General features: G+C 36.7%; 1 protein-coding gene and 1 long non-coding RNA gene across 7 annotated transcripts in view; one reads left to right on the forward strand and one right to left on the reverse strand.

The window, feature by feature from the left end:
* Positions 1 to 13,088, forward strand: part of SAMSN1 (SAM domain, SH3 domain and nuclear localization signals 1) — a 142,725-nt gene that overhangs the window by 122,620 nt on the left and 7,017 nt on the right. For all 3 annotated transcript variants that reach the window (XM_077765653.1, XM_077765652.1, XM_077765651.1), the window contains 3 exons: positions 2,460 to 2,611; positions 5,666 to 5,872; positions 7,790 to 7,940. In XM_077765653.1, the coding sequence (XP_077621779.1) occupies positions 2,460 to 2,611; positions 5,666 to 5,872; positions 7,790 to 7,940 (510 nt within the window). The remainder of the gene's footprint in view (positions 1 to 2,459; positions 2,612 to 5,665; positions 5,873 to 7,789; positions 7,941 to 13,088) is intronic.
* The window catches only part of LOC144232809 (uncharacterized), a 108,805-nt gene continuing 101,451 nt past the window's right edge, over positions 5,735 to 13,088 (reverse strand). For all 4 annotated transcript variants that reach the window (XR_013335524.1, XR_013335526.1, XR_013335525.1 and 1 more), the window contains 2 exons: positions 11,715 to 11,843; positions 5,735 to 5,909 (listed from right to left, as the gene is read on the reverse strand). This is a non-coding gene — a long non-coding RNA (uncharacterized LOC144232809). The remainder of the gene's footprint in view (positions 5,910 to 11,714; positions 11,844 to 13,088) is intronic.

Genomic DNA, 13,088 nt, shown 5'->3' on the forward strand with positions numbered 1-13,088 from the left:
CCTCAAACTGATATAACACTGTCTGTTAATAATACTGGAATTAAATTAAAAAAACAGTGCAAAAGAAACAAATTGCAAATGAAAAACAACAACAATAGATTTCGGGCTCATCAAATTAGCAACAGGTTTCCAGTTACTTTATAAGAGAAGTAGTGAAAATGTAGCGTGGTTGAATCCATAGAATTGCTACTGTTTAAAATTATAAACAATATATTAGATAGAACTATGATTTACTTTGAAACTTTTAACTAAGGCAGGGCTCTTAGGGGTATGTCTCAAAAAGATCATGTTGGGTAACTAACTCCAGATCCCTAAGATAAAAAATGTATGCTTGGGAGAACTAGGATTAACTTGAGTCAAAATTATTAAAATGACTTGAAGAATTCAGGAAAATTAAAATCCTGTTTTCTGTCTCTTCCCTCCCTCTCTTTTTCCATCTTTTCCTTTTCTTTATTCCTCCTTTTATTCTCCTTCCTTTCTTCCTTCCTCTTTCTTCTTATCTTCCTCCTCCTCCCTCTTCCCTCTTTTCTTTCTCTCCCTTCCATCTTTTCTTTCTTTCTTTCCTTTTCTTTCTTTCTTTCTTTCTTTCTTTTCTTTTCTTTCTTTCTTTCTTTCTTTCTTTCTTTCTTTCCTTCTTTCCTTCTTTTCCTTCCTTCCTTCTTTTCTTCCTTCCTGTCTTCTTTCCTTCTTTTTGTTTCTTTTCATTTCATTTCCTTTTTCTTCTCTTTCTTTTCTCTTCTCATTTCTTTTTCTTTTCTTTCTTTTCCTCTCCTGTCCTCTCTCACTTTTTTCCTTCCTTTTTACCTGAAGTATTCTGAAAAGAGCAGGACATATACATCAATTCTGACATTTACTTTTTAGGTTTCCATCCAGCATTAGTGAGTAAAGAGTGAAATACTATGTAAATACTAAATAAAGGGAATACTGACAAATAGGTGACAGAAATGAATCAGCATGTGTTTCTAAGAAGAAAATAATTCAGGTTTCAGTCACATATCCTATTACAATATTTGGATGAAACTACTGATAACTGCAGGGTGCCTTATAATTTTTTATATGTATACTGTTATGCATCCTTCTAATCTTTTCAAGGCTTTAAATGTTGTTGTTGTTTTGCAAGGTTTATTTTCCATTTCCTTTGAAGTCACTGCTTCTGTTATTTGAAGACAGGTCACAAAGACTAGAAGTTTCAAACATCCTGAATTATATTCCTATTTTCCTATTGGCTGTAGAACAGTTATTTTGTAGGGGGGGGAAGCTAATGCAGAAACATTTGAAAGATATATTTTTGCATGTGTGAAACTCAGATTTCATTAGTATTCATTTCTACTGGAAGTTTTAAAATTCTAAACTGTAATGCTGAATGTGGGTAGAAATTTACTAACTAGAGCATATCATTAAAAGCCAAGGCCTGAGTGGCCATGGAAGGGAGGGTGTGAGGAAATGGTGGCCCACTTAGCTGTTGTCATATACAATTTAATTTCTGTAATTATATGCAGCTCACCTTTCTTTTACACCAGTTCATATACAATATGGAGCATCTCTAAGGTTCCTTACCTTATTTCCATAATTATTTGAATAAATAGAGAAACCATGGCTGTTTCACCACTGAACAGAGCACTGAAAAGCCAAACTGGAAGAGAAAGTGAGGTGACAACAGACAGTGGTGGAGAAACAGAACTACTTTGATGGGGAACCATTCTCGCCCTCATTTTGCATGCAGTAAAAATGTAATCTGTTTTCTCTTTTTCCCCTGAGCTTCAAACTCAGAAGGGAAATAGATCAGAGAACAAAGATTTGGAGTAGATTTCAAAGCCCAGTTTAGAAACTTCAGAACCATTTGGAGTACAGACATTGGAACACACATCCTCCTTGCTTCACACTCAAACAACAGGCAAAAGCACTATCTCTTATGCATAAAGATGTTGTTTCAAAATGACTTTTGGTACATAATCTGAAGTTTGGGAGAGTATTCCAGCTACATTGTGTTAAGCATAGGGAACCTTATAGTCTTATTCTTTGATCACTTGTGATCAGTAGCATACAAAGATCAAACTGTTGCTATAGCTTTTTGTCTTTGTTTACAGGTGAAAATTAATTGTCTGGCCTGTACAGGGAGTTAAGTCTATACTGTCTGCCTCTTTAGCAAGTGTTCAATGCTCAAAACACCATGCTACTGGATCAGATAATAAAGAATGATGTGAAAGGGTGTTTTTAGTTAGTGTTTGAAGAAAGAAGAGTCAGATGGGCTGGAAAAAAGTTCAGATATGGCTTGATGGACAGAAGTTATGAATGGAGAGTGGGAGACAGAAAAAAATAGGGCTCCATCAGTTAGCACCCCCTCAAAACGTTGGCATCCAATGCTTCAGTATTGTCCTTGCTTAGCTGTATCCAGATGATGGTTCAGAATTGTATGAACCTTCAGGAAGTACTGCTAACCCCTGCTTTGTTCTCATCAGGTGGAGTAACAAGCTGTTCAGATGGTACAAGTAACCGGGATAGCTTTCGACTTGATGATGATGGCCCCTACTCGGGACCATTCTGTGGCCGTGCCAGAGTACATACTGATTTTACACCAAGCCCCTACGACACAGACTCCCTCAAAATCAAGGTGTGTGTGTGTGCATCACATCTGTATTCTGTATGGTCTGTCTAGTGCTGGTGTATGATCTGTGTTGGGAAGTGCACAGTGGGAAATGGGTGCATGTATGGGGGGTGGTTAAGTGTGCTCTTCACAGCAGTAGAACTGAGCACTGGTTTAATGTAGCAAGAATTTGAATGAAACATGGTCTCTTGAGGCCATAGCATAAGTTGGTGTTATATAGATACTGCAGAACCACACCTAGCAGAGGAGAAGAAATTGTCTACATTTTTCTGAAAACCAAAGCCTCACAGGTTACTGGAGGTGTCCAGTCCTGACTGATACTTGCTGGAGTAAAAGGAGTGAGAGAGAAAAGATGGAGATATTTGGCAAGACCCCTGCAGAGCAACTCCCTTGGGAAGCAGCCTTGGCTGGGCAGCTTCAGCACTTAAGTTGGTTGCTATGAATAACCAGATATCTTTCTCCCAATGATATTCCCTCCTGAATTACCTCTTCCTACTCTTATTATCTGTATTTTCCATTGGTGTGTAATAAATTTCTACAAATTCAGAGGCTTTTTAAACACCATGAATGTATTATTACCTCACAGTTCAATGGGCCATACATTTGGTCACAGCTCAACTGGGTTTCCTGCTGAAGGTCTGACTAGGTTGAAATCAAGGTGTCAGCTGGGGCTATGCTCTCATCTTGGGCATAGGGTCCTCCTCCAATCTCACTGGCTATTGGGAGAATTCAGAGGCTCCTACTTTCTTGCTGGATATTGTCTGGGAGCCATTCTCACCCCCTGGAGGCTTCCAGCCATGGTTCTCTTTACAACATGGCTGTTTGCTCCTTCAAAGCCTTCAGGAGAAAAGCTCACTCATCTGTCAAACCTCTTTATTTTTAAGGGCTCCTACCTGATAAAGTCAGAAATATCCTGATGAGCTCACTCTTAATTACAAAATTAATTAATTTGAGGGATTAATTATATCTGCATAGTCCCTTGTGTCATATAATACAATATAATCATGGGTATGAAAGCCATTATTTTCATAGTCTTGCTCACACTAAAGGGAGATGCTGTTGCAATAGTACAAATAGAAGGTTTAGTGCCAAGGCATTTTATATATGTCAGATTATTCCTTTGAGCAATGCAAATTGATATAGCTAAAAGGACAGAAATTATGAATTTTCTATACTACCAACACCAAGTTAGTGTTAACCAGTAATGATGATAAGTTATGAAGTATTGATGTTATTATTTAATATTTAAGACACTCAACTCTTCTCTTCTATGATGACAAATCAGAGTTAGCTCAGCCAGAGAATGAAGTAAACATTATTCTCCATAGTTAGCTCCTTAGTCATTTACATGAAATGATTTGAAGTCTAAGTTCAAATTTGGGGAAAGAATGCTTATAGCCTAGTAATCATAGTTGGGGAAGGGCTGTAAAAGGGAATAAATTGAACCCATTTTGACTCAGGAAAGCTTTTCACCTTCCCTACAAATCTATGCCAGTGCACCACTGCTTGTGCTGCCTAAGGTGATATTTGTAGAGTTCTCATAAGACACAATACAAATCCCACTGTTACCACTGGGAATTGAATGCTATTGTTTATATCAACGGTCTTATCCACAATGAATTAGGTCTTTGCTTGGTGACCTATGGGCTTTTCTGGAATGTATACTTTTTATGGGTTTAAAGGATAATAGGAAGGATGTATCAGAGAGCTCCCATGCTTAGCAACTTCCCTTAGAGCTTCTGAGGGTTTTCTAGGTCTGCTTAGCTGATCCTATCAAGCCCAGGATTTGAACCCCCCTAGTTACAGGCAGGAAGAACTAGATGAACAGCAGATAGGGTCAGACAAGCAGACAATCACAAATCAGAAAGATCAGATCTTTTGATCACATTGAATCCTACTATTAAAAATACAATCTGTGTTTTAGATGGAAGAATACACATTCATAGAACAGCAGTAAAAAGTATTTTTAGTAGCAAACTTAATGTTTTGTTTGTTTGAGAGTAGACCCCTAAAATGGCAAACATCAAATCTATAATGTCCTCTCTGGGGTAGAAACTTGTAAGTCTTAAGGGATTAACTATGAGTTTTAAATTCCAGCACTGTATTTGCATAAAAATCAATTTTCTTTACAAAGAAAATTGTACCCCTATGTGTTCTCTACTCTTGCCAATAACTGGCCAAATAGAGTCTCAGATGTGAATAAAGAAAAAAACTAATTGGTTTGTCCATCCTAGTGTGCTTCAGTCATATGTCAATCCAACTTTGCTGTGGAGCTTAATCTAAGTATTATCTTCTTTACAATAATTAAGTAGCATAATTTATCCATACTGCATACATACTTTTCTTGCATATTTGGTATATATAAAATTCTTAATAGTTTCCTTATTTTAGATGAATGCAACACTTTAGATGATCTTATACTGTAGATAAAATTTTCAGATGAACTAGAAGCATGGACAGAGATACAGACTTCATTTTCTTTCCCTTCCTTATTTGGGAGCTCCTCCAGGAGTCATGGCTTGAGCTTTGCTATATATCTATTGCGTTGACAAGAGGAATGAAAAAAGCAACATTTTTGAGTTCAGATAACTTAGATTTGAGTTCTGGTTCTTCCAATTGAATTCAGACAACTGCCAAGATTTTTTAAATTTAATTTGACATTTGCATTTCTTTTCTCTAATATTTAGAGTAATAATGAAACCTTGTATATGCAACTATGAAGTGTGTCATGGGCATAAAATGACTCAGTATATGGAAAAGTATTTGTAAATTCCACTGTGCTCTACAATTTTAAGTTCATAAATTGATATACCGAAAACATATCATCAAAAGTATGTAAGAGCTTTTTTTCAAGCTGGTTGGAGTTTTCTTCATTATTACTAGCAAATAGTTCTCTTGAACATTTAAAAAAAAATTCTCTCTTAGATTTATTTCTGTTATCAGTAACCCCCCTTAGCATATTCCCTTATTTTTCTAATTTTCTATGACTCTATTCTTTCTACCAATTGTTACAGCACCAGAGTTCTCTGGAAACTGATTGGTATATTTCTTTGTCTTTAGAAAGGAGACATCATAGACATTATCTGCAAAACACCAATGGGGATGTGGACAGGAATGCTGAACAATAAGGTGGGAAACTTCAAATTTATTTATGTGGATGTCATCTCAGAAGAGGAAGCAGCCCCCAAGAAAATAAAGGCACACCGAAGGAGTGGAAAGGAAAAACCCAAGACTCTGCAGGAGTTCTTACAGAGGATTCACCTTCAGGTACACGAACGTGTGGCCTGTTTGATTCTGGTGGCATCTGGATAGAATAAATGAGAAGAATGGATCAATGTTTGTACAGAGTTAAAAAATATATGACTTACAGCAAAAGAAAATCTGTTTTCCAAGAAGAGTTCTTATTTCTCCTTTATTACTTTTATTATGCAAGGACAAGTGTTAATATAATATCCCTTGGACTAAACTCTAATGGTACTTAGCAGTGACAGTAGAGATTAATGTTGAGAAAGTGCAGTGAAAAATGAAAATACCTTGGAGAATAAAAGGCCCAGAGAAAACATGTAAAGGAGAATGATAGAGTATGAAGAGTAAAGGTAAAAATTCAGAGGATTGAAAGGAAAAATGAAAAGAAAATTGCATTTTGTATAGGGCAGAGATAAAAAGCAAGTCAAGAGAAGATAACTAAATATAATTGTTTCAAAAGCAATTTGTTAGGAAATAGTGATCATTAAGCCCCCATGATGATTGTGTTAAGGAAACTGTGTTTATATTTATAATCCAATTACTTTCTTGTTATATTAGCAAAATTTTTATGAAATATCTACCTTGTTCAATGGTGTGTACATACAATTTACCTAGCCTAACTCAATTTACTGTTTTGCAATCCATTTCTAAAATTAATGCAGCAGTACTTTGATAATTTTCAAGATTCATCAAGGCAATAGCCAATTAAACTTTCCTTAATTGTTTCTCTTGAATTATCTAGTTATACTCCTGTCTGTAGACACACCTTGGCCTTCCTATTTTACAATGAGTGCCCCCCAAATGGGGCAATGTTTAGATGAAGTACAAGTTCAAACCTTGCTTCTTCTTTTTGTTTGCATTGTGACCTATCAGAAAACCCAGATATGAGGAAGTGAAATAACTTACTCAAGAACCCACAATCAGACATAAGTCAGAATGGGAATTTTGGTTTCTCTGTTCTAATTTAGTACTCCCTTTAGAAGACATTATTTTTAAAAGAAGTTGTACATTTTCTTTCTTTCTCTTTCTTTTGTAAAAAGGGGCTGGTAGTTCTTCCCAATTACTTAAAACTTTTATACCTCCTCTTATTCAGTTTTAGTAACCAAAATAAGGATATTGAAATTGTGATCAAGTAAAATGGAAGGAAATTTTGAAGAAGTTGTAAAGCAACTTCACTTTGCATTTTTATTCTGTTAGAGAGAACAGAGGTTACATAAATAACATACAGACTCAGAAATCAGAAGCCTATGAATTTTAAACTGATATATATTGATGCAAATGACAGACAAAAATACACATGCTGAGAAAAGGAAACAATACTTTTCCCAACCACAATACTTTTATGTTTAATAAGAGCTTTTAATTAAATAGAAAGTCTGGAATTCCCTCGGTTTATATAATGACTTTCACCAAATGCTAGGTCTATTTTTTTATAAAAGAACTGTGGCTGTTTCAAATTCATTTTTCAAACTACCCCAAGAACTTAGCGAGGGCAAATATTTTTGTAGCCAAGCAAACATGAAGAGATGGAGATTCAGAAATATTACTATAATTACTCTTCCAGAGGCATTTTATTGATAGACATAAGGACACACTAGCTTTGTCAATTGAGCTTCTGAAAAGTGAAAAAGTGCCAAATGGGATGAATGATCCAGCTATTTAATTGATCCATGATTTAGCACTGCACAGCTTAAGGTAATTATTTCTTCTTTACATTTGTCCTTCCAGAAGGTGAGAATTATACAACATACTCTTTTAAATGTCCTAGAGTTCATATGTGGAAAACTAGTACAAGTTAAATAAAGTTACACAAAAGTCCTATTGGTGTCTTTGGTTTCTATGTGCATTTCTACACTTCCTTTAAATCTAAAGAGAACTAAAAATAAAACGTATGAATCTGGCTAGTTTATACTATACATATTTTTTTCTTCCTCATAGGAATACACCTCAACACTGTTACTCAATGGTTATGAGACCCTAGAAGATTTAAAGGATATACAAGAGAGTCACCTCATTGAATTAAACATTAAAAACCCAGAAGACAGGATGAGGTTACTATCAGCTGCTGAAAACCTCCTTGATGAAGAAAGTAAGTGAACACACCTACTTTTCTCCTTTGCTGAAAATCACAGTTCAATGTAAAGAGTAGAATTATTAAAAACAAAGCCCCAGTTTTATTTACTGAGAATCATACAAAGCATTGTTTCCCATAAAATAAGTATTTTCTTATCTGTTTGGAAACAACTCTGGTCAAGTCTATAATTAGGAAGAGAACTGACTTTTTTTTTTCCTTTACTGGACTCATAAAATGAAAAAGACGTTTCTGTGGACCTCATTTAGATTCTGCAGAGCTATTAATTTACACGCAAGTGGATGTCTGCATTCCCAGAGACTGAGGGAGTTCGAGACAAATATTTAGTGACAGCATGAGCCATTAGTGAGAAATGTCATATGCAACTTCTGCAGAACAGCACAGAACAAGGCTCTAAGCTAATGAGCTTTCGCGCCACACAAGAAAATTCATTTCATTACCATATAGTCACATCTTGTATGTGTTTATAGTATTCCTTCAAAATGTTATAATAGCTTGCAAAAATATTCAGCACTCACTTTTATTATCTGAGATGGTTCTCTGTATTTGTAAAGTATAAACTGAAGATGGAGTAATTCATGCACATTCACTTACCGACTGGGTTTGTAAAGATAGAATAGCTTTTGTTTTACAGTTGCCCAATCTGAACACTCGTCTTACTAAATCTGCTCAGCCTTCTGAAACCCTGAGTTCAAATGTGCCAAACTCCGCAAGGAGTTATTTTGTTTGGAAGAAAAGAGGGAAGTATTGACTTTTTAAGATGAAGAACTTAGACCATCCAATTCAACTTTTCTCTTTCAAAAATAATATTAATCATGATCATTAACTACTTATTTTGAATATATAGTCTGAGTAAAACTTTGATCCAAGATCTTTACATTTATTATCTTCTTTCATGCACTCCACAGCTTTGTGAGTTAGATCTTACTATCCCTGTATTTATAGTGAGAAACTGAAAAGATGAGTAACTTGTCCAAGCTCACACACATAGTGAATTGGAGAGCTAGGACCAGTGTTTGTGATACTACGATACTTTTTACAAATAACAGCCCAGATGGCGAGCAAGGAGGAAAGTTGTATTTAGGACCCAGGTCTCCTGTCTCTCACTACGTTTTCCTATATTCTAGATCTCATCTGCTCCAAAATGGCATAGTTGCACAGTACATGTTTATACACTGGCCTTTTATCTAGTAGGAATAAATTAACTCTTTGGGAAATTGTATTTCACTTTATTCTTACTTGCCATCTTGAATTTACATTGAGCTTTATTCTTTTCAAAGAGCTTTCATATGTAAGACTAATTTGGCACCTGCAGAATTTATTTCCTCTTAGGCCTAGTTGTTTACATGCATTCTTTGAAGTTGTGGAGACTAGGAGAGGGAGATGGGGTCACAGAGGCAGAAAGGTCAACGTTAAGAAAGTAGCCAATTTACTCAATAGCACAAGACAAAACAAAACTGATCAGTGTCAACTGATGTAGCAGTATCTTTCAGGTAAATGAGGCAATTTCTTTCACATCCTGTCATTTCAAAACAAGGCTCCTCACTAAACAATGTCAGGCTAAGAAATAGATTCTTTAGAGTTCTCGTAATAGAGAATGTTCAGTATCATTGTCAATAACCTCCAAAATAATTTGATGTTGAAGTAGAGCGAGGAAGAAGAATATTTTTGAGCTCTTTTAAACACATTACTTTTCTTCTATACTATCCACATAGGTATTTTGTCCATCTTACAGATGAGAAAATATTTCAGAGCTGAGTTGCAAAGAGGCCAAACAGCTAGATAAGTAACAGAGCTGGAATTTTAATCAAAGGCAGCCTGCTATAAAAACCCAAGTTCTGCGGCGCCTGGGTGGCTCACTCGGTTAAGCATCCGACTTTGGCTCAGGTCATGATTTCACGGTTCGTGGGTTCAAGTCCCGCGTCAGGCTCTGTGATGACAGCTAGCTCTGACCCTGGAGCCCATTTCAGATTCCGTGTCTCCCTCTCTCTCTGACCCTCTTCTGCTCACACCGTCTCTCTTTCTCTCAGAAATAAATAAAAAACATTAAAATTTTTTTTTTAAAAATCCAAGTTCTTTCTTCCACTCATGCAAACTGGTAAATATAAAAAGAACAATGAATATTTGAAAATTGAAGTTTTCTACTACGCCAGTTTTCTCAAGGGCTTCAGTTAAGTGTTCCATCTCAGAAGTTAATATTTCAGTGAGAAGAGAAACCTTGCAACAACACCACTGCCTTGAAGGTGGACGGCTACTATGGCTGCATTGCTACAGTACTAGTGAATAGATGAGGCTTAGAGAACCTGGGTGAGAGGACTTTTAGCCATAAAGCAGTGGTCAGTCTGGACCCACGGAGGGAAGATTGGTCCAGTGCCAAAGGCTTGGGCCATGGAAGGTGTCTACTTAATTTATTCATCCACCACCCCTCTTCCCCACCTACTTTCTATGCTAATAAAAGAATAATAATATATAAGTGACATCGTATTAGAACAAGGTGTAATTTGAAAAACCATCTGACTCAAATACTTCCTTTGCAAGATAGGCAAACTAAAACGAGATTAGCTAAATGGCCTTCTTAAGGTCACATATCTAGAACCCAGCCTCCTAAATCTAATAGAAACACATTCAACTCTGCCCTAATCTCTGAAAATGAAACACAGTATCTCCAAAGCATGATGTGACTTTCGATGTTGAATATAAAAAGGTACAAATCCCCCAAATTATTTCCCTTATAAGACTTTAGAAAATGGTATTTGAAGGTCACTAGAAGTTGACCATTAATAATCGCAAGTAATGTACAAACCTACACACACTGAGCCAAATTCTGGGGGATGAAAAAATAGGGGGAAAAAATGCCAATGCAACCAGTGTTTGTTGTCAACTCACAACCCTGAGATTTTTCTTATTTTAATCTTATGGTCTAAAGTAGTACTAGAACATACATGTCAAAAAGATGCATATTGCATGTTAGGCTATTCTGACTGAAAGCTATTTATCTTATATGAAACTGCTTTGCTCAAGAAATAAAGAAGAATGACTTCTATTTGTTGATAAGATGGTGAGTTCTGATGATTCGGCACCATGCTGCTGCGTGCTTATTTTTATCTATTCTCTACTCTGTGAATCATATCTTCTACAACCATGCTAAAGATTAAATGCACAACCTTCATGTACCTTGAATGATAAAGACCTTGAATATATGGTTATATAAAACTAAGATATTATTAAAAACAAATGCATGTCACAGTCACAGGTTAAAAAATAGTCGTGTGTGTGTGTGTGTGTGTGTGTGTGTGTGTGTAAGAATGGGTATTCAAATTGGCCAGGATTTTATGCATGCATTTTATCTTGATCACGAATAAAGTCAATTTGGGGGAATGTCAATAAATTCCTAGTTTAGAGCTTCTTGGGTTGGGAACTGGAAAGTTTTGATTTCCCAATCCTTCAGTATAAAAATCGAGGAGAGGAGATGCCTGTTTTGAGGACAAGAGATAAATTTTTGAGATGATGAAGGAAACACTACAAGCCCCATGTGAACCTTTCATACATCTAGAGGGACCGAAAGGATGGGGCAATAGAAATCTAATACTTAGAGCAAGCAATTTTCCTTTTTTCTTAGGCCAGAATAGATAGCATTGTGCCCACTCTGACCTTGAGAATGTAAAGTGGATTAAAGTTTTTTAGGTCACTACTTGACAGGAGGTAAAGGGGTTTCTCCTCCAAGCTGATAGTAAGGTTGGTGAGTGGTGTTAGCACTGCTTACAGGATTACCTCTTTGTCAGGAGAATGACTTTGGGGTTCTGCAATCCCAGCAAGGCCAATACCAAGATATTCTGCATTCACTCCGGTGTTGCATTAGTACTGAGCAGAATTAGGTCACTGGCTCCCTCAGCTGGGAATCTAGATGAGGATAGAAGGAGAAGAAAAATTGGGGTGAGACTGAGCTTTTGAAGGAGCAAAAGAACAGAATCTGTTTATTTTGTGCACAATAGGGTTTCTCTATTTAGCATCTGAATTTTAAAATGATTTGTTTGCTTTGAATAAATATTCCCAGTAAGCACAGAGAATGTGTGTGTGTGCACACGCGTGTGTGTGTTGTTCATAAACACAACCTTCAAGACCCTTTGCCTAGCTAATAAATGCCTCTTGCAAATAATAAGAGAGTTAACTGCTATTTACAGTACATATATTCTCTTTATTCTGAACTTCTTCCTCTTTTCCCACATCTCGAGGCACTTTGATGTGTCTTAAAAGTGTGTCTATGAGAATGTGTATTTGTCCTCAGGGAAAATGGGCGATGGAAATAGCTTGTTCTCCCTATAGCACAGGAATAATTAAAATTTAAATTGGAAGAAAACAACAACAACTGAATAACCAAATAAGCAAACTATACAAGAAGCTGTGTATAATGTATTTTAGGTGACTGCAACCTTTGCTTGCAGTGCTTGGTGAGGAGGAACGGAGGAGGGGCGTGTTGTGTGCCAGGCTGTTGGTACCAGCTGTGGTCACAGCAGCTCCACATTGCTCAGCTATCCCAAGTTGTGCCTTCCTGCCTGCCTGCCTGCCCAAAACGATGCAGGGCAAGAGGCGAGGCCCAGCCAGGAGCCTGGAACACGAGCTGCCGGCAGGGAGATTTGTAGTGCTGCCAAGCAGCAGTCCGGAGTTGACCTGACAGCGTGCCAGGGTAGCCTGGTGCCCTAGCCCCTGACATGCGTGCCTGGTGTTTCCAACCCGCTTGCCATATGATTTGAATCTTGATTCAAGAAAGGTACAGCTTTTAAGAAAAGATGTGCTAACCATCCACATATACATAGTAGAGAAGGCACACAGGCATTTTATTTGTATGTACTTATAAGTTTGTTAATAAATCGTTAGGTTAAAAAGTAATACTTATTTCTAGTTAAAGCTGTCTGGCTTCATGCAATCCATTTCTTCAGATTACTCTTTGGTTTTGCTGCCCCCTCCCCACCAAGATTCAATTTACAATCGATGCCATATTCCATATAATACCCAAAACAAAATGAAATGTAAACATTTTTACTCTTCTATCAGAGAACAATTCTCATAGCACAGAGCCCATGGAATTTTAACCTCAGTCACCTAAGGAACTTGAAATGTGCTTGTTTTTATATTGCACCATGTCTG

The sequence above is a fragment of the Crocuta crocuta genome, unplaced genomic scaffold, assembly GCF_008692635.1.
Source record: "Crocuta crocuta isolate KB4526 unplaced genomic scaffold, BGI_CrCroc_1.0 scaffold174, whole genome shotgun sequence".
Lineage (NCBI taxonomy): Eukaryota > Metazoa > Chordata > Mammalia > Carnivora > Hyaenidae > Crocuta > Crocuta crocuta.